Raw genomic sequence first — 20213 nt, forward strand, 5'->3', positions numbered from 1 at the left:
CAGATGTAGCTAAAGGTTAGCTACAAAATGAGCACATTTGAAAATGAACATAGTTAGATCTGCATCTAGTTCTTCAGTTGGTTGTTTTTTTGTTTTTTGTTTTCTTTGTCAGGCAGCGAATGTTCTGCTAACATACAGAACTACGTCTGAATTGAACCTCAGTTCTCTTTTGTGAAAAAGTATAAAGTTTAGCTTCATTCCAGAACAGTTTGAAGAGCAACCAGCTGTCAGTGCAACATGTCTGAACCAGACCCTGCAGGTTCTGTCAGAGGTTCATGGGTTTAAAGCTCTGACTGACTGACAGTTTGCAGCAACATGCTAACAGACAGCCACCTGTTACAGCATGAGGTTAATGGGTGTTAGCCGGACTGGAGCGCTCTCAGATCTGCAGTACTGCCTGTCTGTAGGTCGGTCTGGATGTATGTCAGTGGTGTAGTGTGTGATAACATGGCCTCTGAGGGGAGGTCTGATGTGTTCCACCTGGAGGGAGATTGTTCAGAGGGGGAGGAAAATGTGACCAGGTGAGAAAAATGTCAGGAAACAAGCAAATCTGGTGCCGAGCGAAGATGTCATAAATACAAGAAGAGACAAGAAGAAACAGGACGAGTGGACGGGCTGCTCTTCTTCATGACCTTTCACCTCTGAGCTTCATCAGTTCTTAAAAAACCAACCAGAACAGTTGCAGGTTCTTAGGCTACAAACACCTGGACAACTGACAACGAGTCAACAAACAAGTCAACATCCTCACAACGTGACAACGATGAACTGACAATCAGGGTTGCCAGATCTGACAGGAAAACAAGAAAATGTGGATAAATGTATATGATGTGAAAAACAAAGAGACACAGCAGGTTTGTTAATAACTACTCCCCCAGTGTGGGCTGACCTTCAGCAGTGAGGCTGGAGTCACCACGGGAGCTGGGGTAAATAAACCAGCGGGGGTAGCTCTGCTCCAGGTAACCACACTGTTGCCCTGGAACTCTTCATTTGAGTCAGGTTTCTGGACTGAAGTAATGAGCAGTGAAAATACAACAGTACAGTAGGTAATTTGGAGGAAATGTCACGCATCCTTCATCCTACCCTCCTACCCTCCTTCTCTCCTTCTCTCCTTCTCTCCTTCTCTTCACACTCAGTGACTCTGCTCCATGTAAATACAGGGCACGAGGAGAAGAGGTTTACGAGTCTACTGAGGAATGTTCTAATGTTTTATTGTTCAAATGTTCTGTTGTTTACATTTTCTAATGTTCAACTGTTTTTGACAGACGCCTCTCAGCTCCTCACAGGAACAACAATCAAGTTCCTCCATGAGTTCCTGCTCTGCTTTTGTATCTCAGTTGTGTAATGGGATGGAATCCATCTTCTTAATTCACCGTGGCCGTCAGTACTGTTCCACAGTCTTCTTCCCTCAGGCTGCGGAACACAAAGCCAGCGGGCGGTGTTATTCCCATGGGGGTCTTCAGCACCGACCGCCAGAGTAAATGTGTGGTTTGGCCGTTGGGTCGGAGCGGTTAACCAACTCCAAACACCAGTGAACACAGGGACTAACACAGGGTTCTCCCACATCCTGATGACCCTCCCCCGACCAGTGGGCGTTCACGCTGTCAGTTGTCAATTTATGCTGAATCATCAAAATCTGATCCAGATTAAGCGTTACATCTGGACCACTGTGGGTTTGTTGTATATCCCACATGGTCTGGTCCAATAATTGAAATGTCCTTTTGTTTTTGACGGTAATAAACCTGGAGAACTTCTAACAGTTGTTTAAAGGATCCGTGTTCCTCTGTGTTCATTAATCAAACAGTGTTGGTGTTGAGTCACTTCCTGTGGTTGAGTCCAACCACGTGGCATTTTCATTGTTAGTTAGACCTTTTTATTTAGTCCACCAGACAAACAAGGACCAGGTCTGTTAACAACGTCTTCAATGTTTACACAGAGGGCGTAAGAAAATATCAATAGACTGAAATATTAGGATATTTCCTTTCCTGATACCGTATCAATCTCCTCCATCAGTGTATTGATTTTTTTTATCACCAATTCTCAGTCAAATATTCCTGGTGTTGGTTCATTTTCTTTTTCTTTTCTTTCTCCTCCAGTGATTCCAAATGTAGATCCCTCTGTTCCAGTGTTAGTAACCTGATGTTCAGATGGAACAGCAGCAGAGTCTTTACTATGACGACACTTTGACTGCAGTTACATTTGACAGATTGTTGTCACTACACACTTCTGGTTTTAAACATTTTAATGTGGTCATAATAAAAGGTTCAGATGCTGGCTTTGATGAACCACGTTGTGCATACAGGACGTTTCCATGACAACAAAACAATCCAAACAAACAGAGAACCAACTACTTCCTTTTTCTAAAAACTTCAGCAGTCTGAGCCCAGAGTGACAGGAAGAACGGACACAGTTGTTTTGGCGGCTTCACTGGGATTTCCCGACAATACGAGAGAATTAAAATCATCCTGGAGGTTGATGTCATATTTTCCTGAAAGGAAACACTCCGCAGGAACGTAAGAACCAATCAAACTGAAGCAGCCACCATCCCAGTCATAAAACAAACTGCAGCGGAAATATAAAAGAGAAGTGAAAGATTTCTGTGGGTTTTTAGACTCCAGTCCAGTCCAGTCTGTTAGTCCAGTCCAGGAGATTTGGATTTTGCAGAATCAACGTGAATCAGTTTGGCAGCTGATGACAAGGAAGCAGCAAAAACAGATGGAAAAGAAGAGACCAAGGGAAACATGGAGAGGAGAGGGATGAGGAAGAAGTGGAGGGCGAAGGGGGAGGAGGATAGGAGCGTGGAGAAGTGAGGAGGAGGTGAGCCAAAAATGATTTAATTATGATGTAACCAAAAACACGATCAATTAGAGAAAATTCGTTGTGAAAATATTTTGGCTCAGCATCAAAAAGACAACTAAATCACAACTCAATGTTGACACTAACGAATAAATAATAAATAAATATATAAATAAATAAATAATAAAAATGTTTTCAGGCAGGAGAGCATTAACTGTCGTGTCAGATGACCAATCACAGAGCAGCTTTTAAGAGGTCGTCCGTTGTCTTGATAGTACTAAAAAGACTTTCCCCAACCACTGGGCCTCATAACCAGGCTGTGGGGTATCTGGTCAATGGTCAGAAAAAATGAAATAAAAAAAAATCATATATTATTTGATCTATTTCATTTTTATCAAAATATCTTTTATTTTGTAAATAAATGAAAGGATCCTCCATTGGTTCCAAATGCCTCTGGACTGACATGAGGAGTCCTGTCAGAATAAAGGTCTATGTAGAGCTTCTTTACAGAGGTGAAAACAGAAGAGCAGCCTTCAAAATAAAAGACAGTTCCATTAACAGTACTACTGAAAGAACACTTCATTTACCGTAACTAATGGTCACCTGACCAACCCTCTGGAGAATAAGTACCGGTCACTCTTAGAGTCACTTTGTTCTAACATCAGTCGTCTGCTTTTATTTTGTCCCGTTTCAGTCACCACACCTTAACGACTGGTCTGTGACAACACTGTCTGTTGTAGAACTGGTCTGTGGACCGTTAATGGTCGGCAACACTTTGAATGTCATTATTCAAAATTATTCTAATCTCTGACTCACTCCTGGAGCTAAACTTTCCATTCATCCACCTCCAGCAGCCAGACAGAAACAGGTCGACGCTCGTTTGAACCTGATATGAACCCTCTGACAGAGAACCCTCGCCGACACCCGCTCCACTGCTCCACTGCTCCACTGCTTCATTCCCAGTAGATTAAACTGGGATTTGGATTTAACTCCTTAAATCCCAGCTGTGTGTGTGTGTAATTTTCACACAGGTGAGTGGAGTTAGACAGTTGGAGATGTAAACGGAGCTGATTCAGTGTTTTTAGCCACAGAGCAAAAATACTTCCAAAATACCACACATGTTTAAAATGCCATCACAGAATACTTCACAGTACTTCAAAATCCATTAGTTCATCCCCCTCCACCAAGTACGAGGTCGGGGTCAAACCCTGAACAGTTCTCAAGTCCATCACGGGGTCACATACAAGAACCCCCCCTCCGCCCCTCCACACACACACAGGGAGAACAGCGGTCCACGCGGACAGAGATACAGATCCTGACACAAACCATAATCCACGGCTCTCCACTCTCAAACTTCTCCTTCTGCAGAGTTCAACGTGACGGACCAGTGACCATGTGTGTTGCAGACCAGTGACCATGTGTGTTGCAGACCAGTGACCATGTGTGTTGTTGTGTGCTGCTCCTATAGTTAACTGTGGAGCTGCAGGAAGCAGGATGTTTTGTTGGAGGCTCCACCGACGGCCACAGCCTCAAGGTTAATAACCCCCCAGTCAGGACAGGGAGGGACGCCGCCGCTTCCACTAAACACACACATGCTTGCAGCAACCACACACACGCACACACACACAGCTGGGTCGTAAAAGAAAAAAAAGGAAGTGAGGCGAGCGACTAAACATCTGCCAGCGGCGTGCGTTTACAGCGGAGGAGGCTGCTGATTGGTTGACCTCATTTCACTGACGGAGTGACAAAGTGAAAGTGGCAACAGCTGATTCGACAAAGATGTGGGTTCTGAACTTCAGCTCTGATCGGGGATTTTTTTTTTAAACTGCGCTAAATGAAAAGAGCGACACAATCATTTATCTAAGTGTTAGCTGTAGCTTTTCAGCTACATTTTACAGACTCACCTCAGTTGAAGGTGTGGTCAGGTCAACTTTTATTTACTTTTGACCAACTGTAAAAGTAAACTTTTTCCTACAGCTATCTTCAGGCTCAATGTTGGTGTGGCGGCTAAACTTAACACAAGAAGATTTTTAAAGCAAAACGTTTTAACACGTCTAACAATTTAAGTCACTAAATGTATTTGGAGTTTTTGAAATAATAAAGTCTCAGCAGTGACTTTTAATTCAACATCATCAGAAAAAAATAAGACAAAACATTCAGACGAAGCTCAATATAATTCAAGCACTTCCAAGGACCTCCAGGAGCCTCACACACCGACACAGAGACAGACAAAAGAACATGGAGGACAGTGACAGCAGCATCAGGCTCAGTGTGGAATCACTGAGCTACAGTGACCAGGGGAGGGGGGAGGTGGGGGGGGTGGGTGAGGCAGGGGGAACTGCAGCGTTGATGGATCTCCTTCATTAAAGTCTTTGTGTCAGAAGTAAAAGGTTTGATCCAGGATTCACTCTGATCCACAGGAGAGGCTTCCAGAACCCCACAGAACCAGAGGGAACTCACATGAGCAGAGATTTGTGGTTCCCTCAGGACTGGGCTCCATTGTCCCAGGGTGAGGTTTTCTGCCTCCCTCCACAACAATTAAAATAAAATAAACGACTATAATTAGAAGCTGCAGTGTCAGTTCAACACACACAGGCGCCGCCCCGGTGGTGATTGTGTCTAATGATTCGTTTTATTATTCATACCATCCTCTCTTCTGCATCTGTGCCCCCCATTAAAACCCCCCTAAGAACCCATTTTCCGCATGGGCTTCATCAATCAGCCTGATGGGGCAGCACTGGACTGGACCAGATCTGAACCACAGTCCCTGAGGAGGTTCTGGTCCAATGGCTCCTCAAACACTCGACTAGGACTGTGTCAGGACGGGGGAGGAAATCACTCTACCAGATCACTGAGGGGGTGGGGTGGGGGGTGGGGGTTACTGGTTAACCTGAGATGTGTTAAATGAAGAGGAAAGAGCAAAAAGCCAGGGCTACTGGGAGAGAGAGAGAGGGACGAACGACTCTCCTACTGCAGTAAAACACAGGAAGTATGACAATGAATATTTGAAGTTGGAGGTGTTTTCCTGCTGTAAGGCGACCCCAGCGGACACTCCTTCACCGCGCTGCTCTTCAGGCATTTTTTACATTAAGGACAAAAATCTCTGACCTAAATCTGAGTACTACTTCATCAAGTACTGCAGTAGTCCATGATGTACTCCAGTACTTCCAAAAACTATAGAGGGGCAGTCAGCCCTGAGACCAACAGTAGAACTGGTTTTGGACCAGGACTAGTGGAGCAGTGTGTACACCCCAGGATTGAACCCTCAAAGACACACAGTTACTGGTGAAAAGTCTTCAGAAGGACACCTTTCTTAAACTGTGTAAACATTTTCCTCGTAATAAGTCCTTGTGTGGACATCCTACACATAATAACATAATATCATTCAGAAAACTGTCTCAACAATAACACAAACCAACAGCCCCCCCCCCACCCCCCCAACACTGTACTCTACTGCACAGGTGTAATCCTTTACTGCTGATTCCATATTATTAACAGTCTGCCTTAATTAGGGGGGGGGTAAATGGGGAGGGGGAGGGTGGGGGGAGGGAGTCCGTTCAGGAAGAAGGACCTGAGCTGTGGTGTAGATTATTCTGAGTGATCTGAGAAGGATGCCTAAGACTTTTGCTCATTACAGCTGTACATCTGTCCGTTTCTGTCAAACCCTCTGGTGCTGATCGAGTGTAATATTTTCCTTTGCAAAGGAGCTCAGACTCTGGTGCTGATCGAGTGTAATATTTTCTCAGATGGTAACCTTCAGAGTATTTTCTTTTTCTCTCTCTTCCTGTTGTTTTCAACAGTACTGTTCTTCTGAAGAAAAGAAAATGGTTGTTGGAATGATGTTTTATAAACATGACCTGATTTCAACACAGTGACATCAACAACAAGGAAGGAGTGTTTGTCTCCGTTTTAACAGCTGCAATAAAAGCCAGGATCACAGTCCTACACAGTACGACGGTAGACAGTACGACTGTATACGTACAGTACAACTGTGTACAGTCTGTGTACAGACCTTCATGACAAGGTGTCAAATACATGGCAGATACAGAAGAAAATCATGAACTCTTTATTCTTATGAATTATTTTAGCTAACTAGTGTTTAATTAATGTTCATAAACTCTGATTGGTTTAGTTTGGGTTCTTTTTTCAAAGTCATTCATAGAAACCCTGAAAAAACAGATTTTTCTGGGAATCAAATTTGGAATAGTTTAAGTTTTTTGGTTTTGACAAATATCTGACTGAAATAATAAAAACAGCTGATTCATCATAGAATAAAAGGACTCAGTGACACTGACACTGTCTGGAGCCTCCACCAATCACTGAGGAAAATTCAATTCAATCTGAATGATTATTTTACTACAGTGGGTAAATGGTCAAATTTGTACAGTTGTAAAATAAATTAAAATTAACAGTTATAGTTCGTATAACGTATTTTGACAAGAAGAAGAAGACTGAAGAATTGGTCCTAAACAACACAACAAATCACTGAAGGATCGGTTCCGAACAACACATTTATTTAACATTAACTTCCTTTTCAAAGTTTTAGTACAAAGTCAAATAAATGTCATGTAAACTTTCAAAAACCACAGCTGTGTGAACAGCCAATGAAAGTTAGCCCTCTCTCCTACTTTTTATGCTGTACTGCTCACAGGCTCAGCTTTCACTGTTCTTTTCAGTCACTGCTTCTTCTTTCAGCCCACACACTGTTACCTGCCCTCATTACTTCATGTGGTCACATTCTGATGACACTGTGATATTGTCTTCCTGTTGGTTCCATCAGCAGGGAACGGGTGAGGAACAGAAGAGGAGGGGGTGAGGATGAGGCTGGAGCATCTCTGCAGCAGTGGATTTATTATAGAACGTTAGCAGCAGTGTGTTAGACCGACATGTTGTCAGGAGGTCGGTCCATTTAGAATGGAATCTCATCCCATTATTATAACTTATATAACTATATTAATACTATTAATATTATTTTAGTTGTTTTGGTTTATTTTGGTTGGTAAGTCGTAGGATGCAGGTCTGTTCTAACGGAGAACGTCCTCGGTCAACTGTTTCAATGCTTTAAGAAAGTACTGAAAAACTTTTCAGGTGCACATGTCAAATACATCATAACCTAACTGCAGTACCTGAACCCACCCTCTAGGAGTTGCAGATGCATATTGAAGATGTCTGCTTTATCAAAAACATTTTACCAGACCTCCATGAGGTCTGACAACAAGAGTCTCAAACACCTGGCCCACAGGCCACTGACAGCCCACAACCCACTCATATCCAGCCCATGACTAAATATGAATTTAAATGTGGTGGCTGGAGTGACTCCCCCGAACCCCCATCCCCCCACATCAAACTAACATGAAAATGTCTTATGGATGAACAGAACCAGGAAAATAATCTTTCAAAATAGTTTGAAATCGTGGGTCACATGGGTCAGTATGGGTTCCTCACAACAAAGAACAAAGCTAAATGGCAAGACTCTGACCTATAACATGGCTGTTGCCCAGTACATGGGCTCACAGGCTCATTGTCAATACAGGGACTTGAACCACTCACCCCATCTTTGTCCTCTGGTCCACTCTCCTGCTGGTCCATGCTGCAGAGCTTCCTCTTGTTGGTGTTCTCTGACCTCCTCATTTGCTCTTCAACGACCAATTGTGGATGTGGGCTCTCCGGTATGAATGTGTCTTTAGGCTCTGTGTGTCCACTGGGCGGGCTTCGACCTCATTGACATCCCGCTCCCAAATATGATTAAAAAGTCATGTTCCTCAGACGCAGTGTGTGAAGTCACTGCTGTGGGGTTCTGTTCAGACAGTTCATGTTGGACTGAACCTGGACCTGCTGTTGTTCACATATGTGTCTTGTCAGTTTTAATCGCAGTGTTGTTCACATATGTGTCTTGTCAGTTATAATCGCAGCACTTCCAAAACCAACACTACCTCCTCATAGACAATGAAACACGGTTCTTTGTATTCTCTCCCAGCCTCAGTTAATGAGCCACGGGTCAGAGGTGCGAGCTTTTGTCCGAGTACCGCTGGATAAAAAGTTAGTTTTTCTAGTTCCACAGCTGCAGTTAGCTCCAGAAGCTAAGCTTCCTGCGCGTCTACCTGCCCGCGAACACCGTGATAGCATGACAGGTCCGCCGTCACAGGGAGCGGGTTCCTCCGCTGCGCTACAGCCTGAGTCCACAGCCTTTTCTGCCTCTCTGTGAGTCCCTCAGTCTACGTTTCCTTCTTCTCCCATCACCGGACAATGGTTCCGCTCCGTGTTTGTGTGTTGAACCGTGTCAGAGAACAGAAGGGAACAGCGGGGTTCAGACCAGCTTCCTGACTCTTCTGACTCGGTCATTAAGATGTCAAGTTAGTCTCTGCATGAGAAAAACACTTCCGGTTAAAACTTTCACAACAAAAGGAAATTATGTTTATACAGCAGTAACACGATCTACGTGGCCCGTAACTTTTATTTTATATAGCTATACATACCATATTAATGTTTGTCGGAAAATTATGTAAAAAAAAAAAGAATAAATATCTGTATCTTAATAAATTCGTTCAAATTATTAACGTATGTTTTAACTAACCCCTACAAGGCTCACTGTTTTCTACCATATGTTCTCGGGGTAAATATTATTTTCTGTACAGACTACATTTAGAAACACCTCACATGTCTGTCCAACATTACATTTGTAGCATTGGGAGTCTATCTAACGATGTATTCAGCTCTGAACGTTGAATGAGATATCAGACATTTTATTTTGAAACCTTTTCTCCTGTAGCTTCAGCTTCACCTACTGACACAGTTCGGTGTAAAATTACATACACTCACAGGATACTGTGTCAAAATAAAAAATAAAAATAAAAACGAGGGCAACATTGGATGAAATATTGACAGTCAGATTTTTCTGCAACCTCTTCATCTCCAACATCCTCAGTCCAACGTCTCCATCATATCTCCTCAGCTTCATCATCATCTCTGACTTGTTCATTCACAATCCTCTATATCGTCGCACAAACCAAAGACTCTTCGAATCTCTGCATCCGGGGCTTTGACTGACAGCAGACAAAAGAAAGAAGAACCGCTTTGCCCGTACTCTGCTGCCACCTGCTGGATAATATTGTTGACCAACGTGTTGACACGTGATAAAGTAATATGTTACATTTAAGTCATGTTTATATTATATTGATCGATTGATAAATTGATCTATAGGCGCTAAATCTATTTCATAATCCCAGCAGGCACTGGGGGAAGGCGGGGAGACCCCTGCTGTTCTCCTGTCCATTACAGGTGTAACCCCAATTTGAATCAGCGATGACAAATAAAACTCCAAACAGAGATGGATTGATTTTTCAATTTTTATTGAAAATGTTGGGTTTTTTTTCACCTTTTTAAATCTAAAACATTGCTTTAATAAAAGAGAAACTGCCAAAAATACACCTGATCTTTACATCTAAACACATTTATGTTTCAGCAGCAACAGAAAAAAGAAATTTCATTAAAACACACACACACACACACTGTTGATATTTACACAACAGCAGCAACTCCTTTAGCCATAAATATAATAATAAAGACAGCAAGTTAAAGCAAATATATTTTCTGAACGTCGGACACTTTGGTTGATGGTATTGCTCAGCAGACAAAATCTACAGTGTTTTTATTGGTTCCTGTTCCTGTTGTACAGACCACAGCCGTGATTGTCTTCATCACCTGCGTCAGTGTTGACTGATGAATACACTGAACACAGATTTATATAAAAGTCATTCTGTTGGATTCAGCTGAGCCTCGGAGCACCATCCAGGACTAGAACAACAACACACACACCTGCCTATTGCACTGGAACCCTTCAACAGTTGCATATTTTCAGTAGAATAAAAAGACACCAGAGTTCATGCACGAGATTAAATAAAGAAAGACGACATAGAAATCAAGCATGGGACAAAAAAACTGGATGAAAAAAACAACAACAGTGACAGCATTTGGTGGAAGTTTGTAAGAATAAAATTATTAAAATGTCAATTTAAGGTTTTTTGTTTAAATCAATGAATGAATAGTTTTAAATAGCTGCACAGCTTTAGAGAGGGGGGTTATCAAAAGAATAGAAACATACAATAAAACTATTCCATTTTCCATCCCTCTTTTGGACCACGGATTTGAGAATAACTGATTGTTTCCTGTTTTACAGATTGTCCAGCAGGTCAGTGAAGGCATCACACGTACTGCTAAGCAGCATTTTTTTTAAAACTAGGTTGGACCCTTGAGAAAAAATACAGCAAATTTACTGTACAGGAGTGCAGGGGTCTTCAAGGTTTTTGAGTCCAAAGACCCCAAGACTGATGAAGAGACAGAGCAGAAACCCCCTACCACATATATATATATACACACATATATATGTATAAATATACACACACATATATACGGTATATATGGTTCAAATAATACAAATCAAATATTTTTTAAAAATCTGACCCCTTTTCAGTCCCTTGTGGACCCTCTTTGGGTGGCAGACCCCGTATTGAAGACCCCTGCATTAGACTAAAACCTCTTGTCAGTGTTTTATTTTTTACTGTCTGTCACTGGAAGTTTTGTTTCCTCGGTAAATTCTCAGTTTTCAGTAGTTTCTGTTGACGGACGGAGATCCTGGACTGACACAGGAGCTGCTGCACCATCACACAGTATGGCTTCTGTTCCAACAACACCTCAAACACATGCAACTTCAGCAGTACTACACACACACACACACACTCACTACCAAGGCTAAAAACACACACTTCAGCCCCAGCTGAGGAGATGGAAGCACTTTTAAATTTTTGGTTTCTGCTCCCTGTTCCTGCTGCTGTCACCAAACCCTAATGGAAGACAAGGATGGAGGACGAAGGTGGAGGACGAAGGTGGAGTCCAGCAATTTCAGTTTGATCTAATGGAGATGAATTCTCTGCTGGTGCACTACAGAACGGCTGCCTGCAGGGGGCGTTGGATGTGGACAGGTGCCTGGACAGCAGAGGAGGGAGAGGGGAGAAGGAAGGTGGAGGTCTGAGGCTCCTTGGTCATGACACTCCGACCAGGAGAGAAGCTAAGCCGACAGAAGCCTCCGGTGTTTGAACCTGAAAGACATCAAAAAGGCATTATGGGAAATCTTTTAATCTTTTCTTATTAGTCGTTAAAAACCAGGAAGTTGTTAAGATGTCACTCAAATCAAAAACCACAGACAAAATTGTTCTTCAATAAGGTTAAAGTGTCAAAGGTCAGTGAATGTGACCTCAGTCCAGGTTTTTATTTCACTACGACGTCATTAAAAAAGTAACAGATGATGCAGCAGGAGAACAAAGTCAGCCAATGGTACAGAGACAGGATGTTCTACAACCAACACAGAACAGGAGGAGGACGACTGTACCTTTAACAGGCCACAGGGGTGAGGAAGAGGAGGAGGAGGATGGAGAGGAAAAAAAAGAGGAAGAGGAGGGAGAAGGGGTGGAGAAGGAGGCTTGATGGAGGGAGGAAATTCTACACTTGTTCTCCTGAGGAGACTCAGCAGGAGGAGAGAGGAGGAGAAGAAGAAAACAAAATGTTTTTCACTTTCAGTTCCTCAGTCGTGACCAGATTTTCAAAATAAAAGCTGTAATGAACTCACCTGCAGGTTTGTCTTGGCTTTTCTCAAGACGTCCCGTGTTCGTGACACTGTCAACACACACACACACACATTAAAAATCAATAATAATAATAACAATGTCATAGTGACGTCCAACTCTCCAGTAAAAATACAGACATCGATGCAAGAGACTTGAATTTGGAGATGTAACATTAGAGAATTTTATGTTGGTGCTTTTATTGTCTGTTCACTGTAAAAATTAAAATTTTGGAAACAAACTGTCAAGACCTGATTTGTTAGTAAAAACAACTTAGAGTTGACAAAGACAAGTCTAAAAGGTTGTGACAGGTGTAATCCAGCAACACCGACACAGAGACGCCAGCAGGGGGAGTGATGCTGACTCACGTTGGCTGATGATGAAGTGCTCCATGCTGTCTTTGGTGCGGTTGGAGCTCTGCAGTCTCTCCACGGTGTCCTTGAGAACCTGCTCCTGCTCCGAGAGCTTCAGACGCAGAGAAGACAGCTCCTCCTTCAGACTGTCCTCCTGGAGACATATATAATGATGGAAATATGATAAAACAAAAACAACTACAGTGAACATGTTTGAGACATGGATCTGAGTCCAGTCCTGGATCCTGACCTCTTTGGTTCCCGTTCCTTTAGGCAGATTGGTGGTGCAGAACCTCCTGAGCAGAGAAGCAGCCTCCTCCAGGATCTGCCTCAGAGTTTTAGTGTCTGACAGCAGCGTCGTCACTGCAGCTGTGTCTGAGACTGAGGTACAGGAAGGCTGCAGAACAAAGAGGGCGTTCACAGATGACCAGCAGGGGGCAGTAGATAAATACAGGTACAGGAGATTGAGGAGTTTTTTTCTTTTTTTAATCTTCCTCTCGATCAGTATATCATTTTCTCACTGGGGACAGAAATGTTTTCACTTCCCCCGACCCACACCCCTGCAAACTGAAGTACTACTGAGCAAATGATAACATATATATTTTTTCATCTGTACAAACGTGTTATCATTCAAACATTACAGCAGTGGTACACTTATGTCCAGCGTGCCATATGGAAATAATCATAACCCTTTTTGGTACCTGATGGAGGCTGAGCTCCTGCAGCGTTGGGACACTCAGAACATGTAGAGCTGCCTCCATCTTACAGAGTAAAGCTCTGCCCTCCAGGATCTGCTGCTGCAGGGCGCTGAAGTCATCAACATGGCCCACAACGTGACTGAGGTCTGAGGAAGATTCAGATCCTGGCAGGAAGGAGGTGACAGGGTGGAGGAAATGGGAAGAAGAGAAAGGGAGGGGGCGATGTATTAGATCACACAAACTTCTGGTGTTTATTTCTGTTTATCAGCACTTTCAATCAATCACATGATTTACGTTTGATCTCTTCTGCCCCCCTGTGGACCGTGTGTGTAGGAGATGAAAGACCAGTCAGTCCAGTGTCTCTGACAGGTGGGGAAGGAACGTTGTCTGTGGAGGACAATCACAGTCAGTAAAAACAAAGATGTTTCCGGATCCTTCCACTGTCCTCAGAGTCACTGACCGTTGAAGAGCGCCCTCTTGGCTCCAGGTTGACCACTTAGCTGCTGCTCCAGCTGGACGTGCAGTTCCCTGGGGTCAAAGCAGAGGTTGGTGCTGTTGCCTGTATGGACGTTGTCACTGGCTCCACCCACTTGTCGACGTCCTCTGCTGTAGACCAGCAGCTCAGCCTGGAGGGTCTGGACCAGGCTGCGGCTCTCACCCAGCTGCTGCTGCAGGACGCTCACCTCATGATGGAGTCTGTCACAACACCATCAGAAAAAACAAGGGTCATAATGGTCAACTTAGGATGTTTCTAACTATATTAGCAGTAGCAGTACAAAATAACAGTGCAGTAACACAAACCGACCTGTTGATGGTGTCCTGGCTCCTCTGTTTCTCCTGTTTCAGCTGCAAAACCTCCTGGTTGTGACTTTCAGCCTCAGCTTGCAGCTTCCTGCTTTGCTCAGACCACTTCTCCAGTTCGAGCTCCGCCTTCTTTAACTTTGCACGCTCCTGGAGAGCAGTTTCCCTCAGCTGCGCCACCTCTTTATTGCCCTCTAGAGAAAAAAAGATTCAAGGACATTGACTTTTTCTTTCCTGATGAAGTCACTAAGAAGATACAGCTACAGTCTCAGGTTCTAGTGCCGCTTGGTAACCTCATGTGACCCTGTGTGACACCACGTGAACCCATGTGACCTCCAGACCGTACCTGCAGTGGTCTGCTGCAGTCTGGTGTTCTCCTCCTTTAGAAGTCTGACCTCAGAGGAGAGCTGTCCGATTGAGTCCAGGCCCTGGATGTAGATGTTGGTTGGAGCACCTGCTCAGGAGGAGAGACGAGTTAAAACAACACCAGCGTCACTGAGTGACATCATTTTTATTATTATAATTTTTATGGACCCTGAACCCTGAACCCTGAACCCTGGTACCTGTTTTATGGACCCTGAACCCTGAACCCTGGTACCTTTCTCAGAGGGAGTGTGAGCCAATCTGTCCTCCAGCTTCTGACGGAGGCGGTCGTTGGTCTGAATGGAGTCCTCGAGCCTCTGCCTTAGACCCCTCACCTCCCTCAGATGCTCCTGCATCAGGTCTGAACCTGGACCCAGTCCACACACATGACTCAGGTACATGTCTGAAATATTTGGTCTATAATTTGAAATCATTGAAAATACACTTGAATGTGTTTCATGGCCACACGGTGGAGGAGTGGTTTCTTTACTTGCCAGCTTCCCCCCTTTGACCACATCAGGTTAACTGACTGAATGGACCATCAGTAGGTTCTGTTGGAAGAAGCACCGACCGCCCTCCCAACATGTGGACCCTACAGTCAAGTCAAGGTCAAGGTGAAGGTCATCCTACCTGGGGGGTTAACTGCTGACTGGTATCCTGATGATCCTGACGACAGGTTGGCTCCTAGTCTCCCTGACCGTGGATCATAAGCCATATCCCAGAGTGCACTGCTCTCCAGCAGACTTGAACCTGCCTTCATGGCCAAGGTGCCGTCCAGGCTGCTGGTGAAGGGAGAAGGCTGGTATCCATGGAAGGAGAGGGGCAGGAAGGCTGAGGGGTTGGACTGCTGGGGGGTGAAGGGGAAACCACGAAGAGGTTTGGACTGGGGGGTGGAAAACCCTGTGGAGGAGGGAAGAAATGAAGAAATAAAACAAGTTCAAATACAAACATTCTACACGGTCACATGATCACATGAAGAATTAGTTGAAGAAAAACATATTCCAGGAAAAATGTAGTGACATTAGCGTTCAAGCAGTTTCCACAAAGTACAGTAACATGTACTACGTGTGTACTACGTAGCAGGGAAGTGAACTACTTGTCATTGTGACACAGCACACAACCAAATGTGTCCTCTGCTTTTAGCGCCCGGGGAGCAGTGTGTGGTGGACTAGACTAGTGGACTCAAACCTGAAACCTTCCAGACCCAGGTCCGCTTCCTTAACCACCAAGCCACCACTGCCCCTGTAGTAGCGTTAGGTATTACGAGGAGTATTTCCTCTTTGCTACAACACAGTGTTAGGGAACTAACAGGACAGATATATACTACACACACACACACACACACACACACATGCTTGTAAAACGCACTGTCACTGTTTCCCAGCTGCTTCTGTAACATCTGCAGCTCCTGATGAACGTCGGCCAATGACCAGCCTGCTCCACCACCACCACTGTTACCATAGTTACCAGCACCACTGCTGCACTGGTGACGGGATCTCTGGGTAGTGGGGTGAGGGTGGAAGGACAAGGGTGCAGTTGGGGCAGAGGAGGACGGGGGCGGGTACGAGGGAGCAGCAGTGAAGACTGAAGCTGGAGCTGAAGGTTTGGGAGAAGGTGAAGGAACGAAGACAAGTTTGATGGAAAACAGAGGAAAGAATGAAAGGAAAAAAGGAAGCACAAGAAGTCCGTCCTCTATTTACTCCCTACCTGTCATACTCTGTATGTCCACGGGTCGGTGTGGTGAGCTGGTGCAATGCATGCTGGGACAGCTGAGGCAGGACTGAGTCCTGTGGGACGAGGCGATGGATGGAGGAACAGATGGATGATGGGATACGGTGCTGCTGTGAGAGTGGCAGTCTGGAAGTGAACAGTGTTGGATGTATGATGGATGATGGATGAGTGGATGATGGATGATGGATGATGGATGAGTGGATGATGGATGATGGATGATGGATGAGTGGATGATGGATGATGGATGATGGATGAGTGGATGGATGGATGATGGATGAGTGGATGGATGGTTGGTGACCTTCTCACCTGTGCTGACCCGACTAGACCCAGGCGTGTCCTCTGGACTGATCTCGTTGGCAGCATCCAGCTCGGAGCAAAGCTCCAGGTCCTCGTTTGTGGATCCACGCTCATCAGAGATGTAGGAGATGCGATCTGATTGGTCGGTGGCATCAGAGAGGGCGTGGCTGCTGCAGGGCGTGTCAGAACGATGAGAAGAACCTTGATCATGAAGATGGTGGTGTTGCTGGTTTAACTTGGCTCGGAGAGACTCGATGACTTTGTCCTTCTGCTGCAGCTCTTTACTGAGTCTGAACACATGAAAACACACACACACACACACTGTCATGAATACCAGTGCTACTACTATATTATTACTGTATTACGTGTGTATTCAAACTTGTGGTTCACAGAATCAACAATGAAATATGAGTGCGGTCAGAGGAGGTCAGCGTTTACATCACGAACAGTTGGGTCTGACCCGTCTTGACGTCCTGACGAGGTTCCACGTGTCAGTGTCCCCTGACACTGGGCTGTCCAGTTCAGTGCTGCTCACGTGTGTGTGTCTTAAGGAAAGCCTCTTACTGACTGATAAACACACACCTGGTACTGGATGATGCAGCACAGGTGAAACTGTTGAGTCACCAGACCAGAAATAAACTGTTCTCAGTCAAAGGTCGTCAGCACCTGGACACTGAGACACGGCTGTAGGTCAGCAGCAAAAGTCTTCGGCATTTTTATTAGGTTATTGTTCTCACACATCAGGTCTGAGAGATGATTTAACTGCACAGATTCATCTGAGGAGAGTCACATGGTACCGTGACCTCTGTGACCTACAAACACACTCGACACAGCTGATCAGACCAAAGTAATCAGATTTGGCTCACAACAAAGAATAAAACATCAGAAATGCGTTAACTTTACTTTAGTGAAATAAGAAACAGGGACCAGTTTGTCTCGAAAGACATAGACTTCGATATTAAACTTTAGGAAACAAACTGGCCACATAACACCTGTCCAAATGCCAGAGTTGGCCAGACACTGGACCATCTACACATGATGACATGATGTGGTCCCATCAGGAGTTTTCACAGGACTGGATTTATGTTCCCAGTAAAACTGGTTCCTGAAAAACTGAAGTCACTGAAGATCGTTGATCATCTGTGAGCGAGGAGCAGTGGGCTGCATTCTACTGAGGCCTAGAAGTTAGATCAACACAGCACTGCCAGGATTCAAACCAACAACTCTTCACCACCAGAAGTGCAGCCCTGTAACCACTAGACTGCGCTGCTGTAACCCCTCCAGGTGCCGGCTGGTTACAGACCAGCTGTACTGTACCAGATCTTGTCCACAGGCTGTTATCACCCACTGACCACAGAGGTTTTCACCTGAAGAGGAAGAATCAGACTTCCTGTTCAGACTCCTACTGTCAAACCTGGGCTGCAGCCCATACAGCACAGACATCTTAGTGTTTGACGTCCTCAGACCTAGGACTGTGAGTCCACTCAGGGTGGACACTCTTACTTGTCCAGCTGTTTGAGCAGCGTTCTCCTCTCCCGCTCTGCGTGTCTCTTCAGCAGCAGCAGCTCCCTCTCCTGGGCCTTCCACTCCCACAGAGAGAAGGAGAAGAGGGAGTCTCTGTAGAGCGGGCTGCTCTTGGACAGCATGACCTTCCACAGAGGAGCCATCAGGAACCATCAACCTTCAGCTCCGCATATTGATCCACCACCACTCAGAAAGTGTGTCTCCAGAGGACAGTGAGAGCAGATCATGGGTCACGCAGTGCAGAAGATCTGTTCCTGGCCGTCATGGGCGGGTGGAAACGGAGATGGAGGGATACGGAGGGTGAGAGAGTGAGAGAGTGAGCGATCAGGTGGGAAGCAGACTAAAGGGATTAGATCTGCTCCTGTCCTGGTGATGAATGGAGAGTGGCAGCTGATTTGTTCAGATCCTGGAACATGAACACATGTGACTGTAAACAGGAACAGGTTTCACTGTCAGAGTCTGAGGACGTTTCAGTTCCACTGAGTTAAAGGGTTGTGTTGTTGATAGGAGTGGGTTTTCAGTTTCTGAAGTTTGATGAATTCTCACTGTATTGAAAGAACATTTTACAGTAACAGTTCCCTGTTCCTCCTCGTATCATTTCTCTCTGTCAAAAACCAGAGGATGCAAGAAAAAAAAAACCCTCTCTTCCATCTGGACACAGTCTTTTCAGCAGAAAGGTCCTGGGGGAGATGAATGGATGAGTTTTAATGTATTTATGGATGTCCAGATCTGGAGGCCACTCCTGTCTTCACGCTCCAACTAACACCAGAGAAAGATGAGCACAAAAGCTGAGTGGACAGTCGTCCATGATGGACAGGTTGTCTTTCCTCTGCCAGAAAACCTCCCTTTTCAGGATCCACTGAAGAGTCCTCACTCCCCAGCATCCTCCTGATCAGAGAGAGTCCAGCTCCAGAGGTACGATAAAATCATCCAGTACGAACAATCCAGGTTTATGATGAAGAAGAGTCGAAGCAGAGATGAAGACTCTTCAGTCTCTGCTGCTGGTACAGTGATGCTGTCAGTCTGTGCTGCTCCGTCTCTCTGACCTATTTCCCTCCCACTGGAGCCTTTAATAACTTAACCTGATTAGAGCCCATGTCAGCTCCGCCCCCAGCCTCAGCAGCAGCATATGACGTATGTATGAATATGAATATATATATTTTTATATATATATATAAAACTAATTAATTGCAATAAAATTCTGCAACATACTCGGAAAATTAATTTGTATTTTTTAAGTATGTTATTTTTATCTGTACCTGATTATTCAGAATCACTTAGTTAAAGTTCAAGTCCTAGTTATATTTTAAACCTGCAAAATATTATAGTAAAATCTTATTACAGTTCACTGTTAGTGCAGAGGGACATCAGGTCCCGGCCCCTCCCCCCTCCACCCAGGACTTCCGCCATCATTAATTATCAAATTAACAGTGACGTCGATCCAGCAGTGAGTCTATCAGTCGTTATCGAGTCAACTCCTCATTAGTCTTTTCCTAATAACACACACACACACACACACAGAGCACTAACCTGATGGCCAGCAGCTCCGTCTTCTCCTCTGGGTCTTCAGCATGATCTCCTGAAAACACAGAGTCCACCTTTACTGATACAGTGTATGACAGAAATATTTAATATAATGTAAATAGAAACATATATACTATAAATATAATATAATTCACATAGACAAAGCTGTGTTTTTACTATCATTTTGTTTGAGCCATGACTTTACCAACTTCCTGTCTGTGTGTATTTCTTCTTCTACTCATGTTTTAGTCTCACTGGTACCGACTGGTACCAGTGGACCAGTGTCTCTGCAGATCTGACTTACGTCCACTGATCTTGGCGCCGACCCGCTGAGCCAGAGAGCTGCTCTGGGCCAACTGATCCCTGAAGCTCTGGCCCATGTAGTAGTCGATGTCGTTGGCCCGCAGCAGCTCCTCGAAGGCCTTGGTGGTGTCTCCCAGGTGCTGGGTGAGGATGTTACAGACGCTACGACCTTCTCTGAGACGCTGACGCAGGTGAGACAGTTCTCTGGC

At 44.7% G+C, this 20213-nt stretch overlaps 2 protein-coding genes across 16 annotated transcripts in view; both read right to left on the reverse strand.

Annotated features, from left to right (window-relative positions):
- The window catches only part of mast2 (microtubule associated serine/threonine kinase 2), a 63267-nt gene extending 54605 nt beyond the window's left edge, over positions 1–8662 (reverse strand). The window contains exon 1 of the mRNA XM_017031008.2: positions 8344–8662. Coding sequence (XP_016886497.1) covers positions 8344–8424 — 81 coding nt within the window. The 5' untranslated portion in view covers positions 8425–8662. The remainder of the gene's footprint in view (positions 1–8343) is intronic.
- A 1444-nt stretch (positions 8663–10106) lies between these two features.
- The window catches only part of pde4dip (phosphodiesterase 4D interacting protein), a 59511-nt gene continuing 49404 nt past the window's right edge, over positions 10107–20213 (reverse strand). For 7 of the 15 annotated variants that reach the window (XM_025054207.1, XM_025054209.1, XM_025054208.1 and 4 more), the window contains 15 exons: positions 16663–16943; positions 16333–16482; positions 15994–16221; positions 15256–15525; positions 14861–14992; positions 14609–14716; positions 14267–14456; positions 13922–14157; positions 13756–13848; positions 13465–13625; positions 13014–13160; positions 12779–12917; positions 12416–12462; positions 12179–12311; positions 10110–11888 (listed from right to left, as the gene is read on the reverse strand). In XM_025054207.1, the coding sequence (XP_024909975.1) occupies positions 11731–11888; positions 12179–12311; positions 12416–12462; positions 12779–12917; positions 13014–13160; positions 13465–13625; positions 13756–13848; positions 13922–14157; positions 14267–14456; positions 14609–14716; positions 14861–14992; positions 15256–15525; positions 15994–16221; positions 16333–16482; positions 16663–16943 (2473 nt within the window). In that variant the 3' untranslated portion in view covers positions 10110–11730. Of the gene's footprint in view, positions 11889–12178; positions 12312–12415; positions 12463–12778; positions 12918–13013; positions 13161–13464; positions 13626–13755; positions 13849–13921; positions 14158–14266; positions 14457–14608; positions 14717–14860; positions 14993–15255; positions 15526–15993; positions 16222–16332; positions 16483–16662; positions 16944–19707; positions 19757–20213 lie in introns of all 15 variants that reach the window. The other 8 variants (XM_025054205.1, XM_025054216.1, XM_025054203.1 and 5 more) reach the window with 7 other exon arrangements.

This window comes from Cynoglossus semilaevis, chromosome 2 (genome assembly GCF_000523025.1).
Source record: "Cynoglossus semilaevis isolate Cse_v1.0 chromosome 2, Cse_v1.0, whole genome shotgun sequence".
Taxonomy (NCBI): Eukaryota; Metazoa; Chordata; class Actinopteri; order Pleuronectiformes; family Cynoglossidae; genus Cynoglossus; species Cynoglossus semilaevis.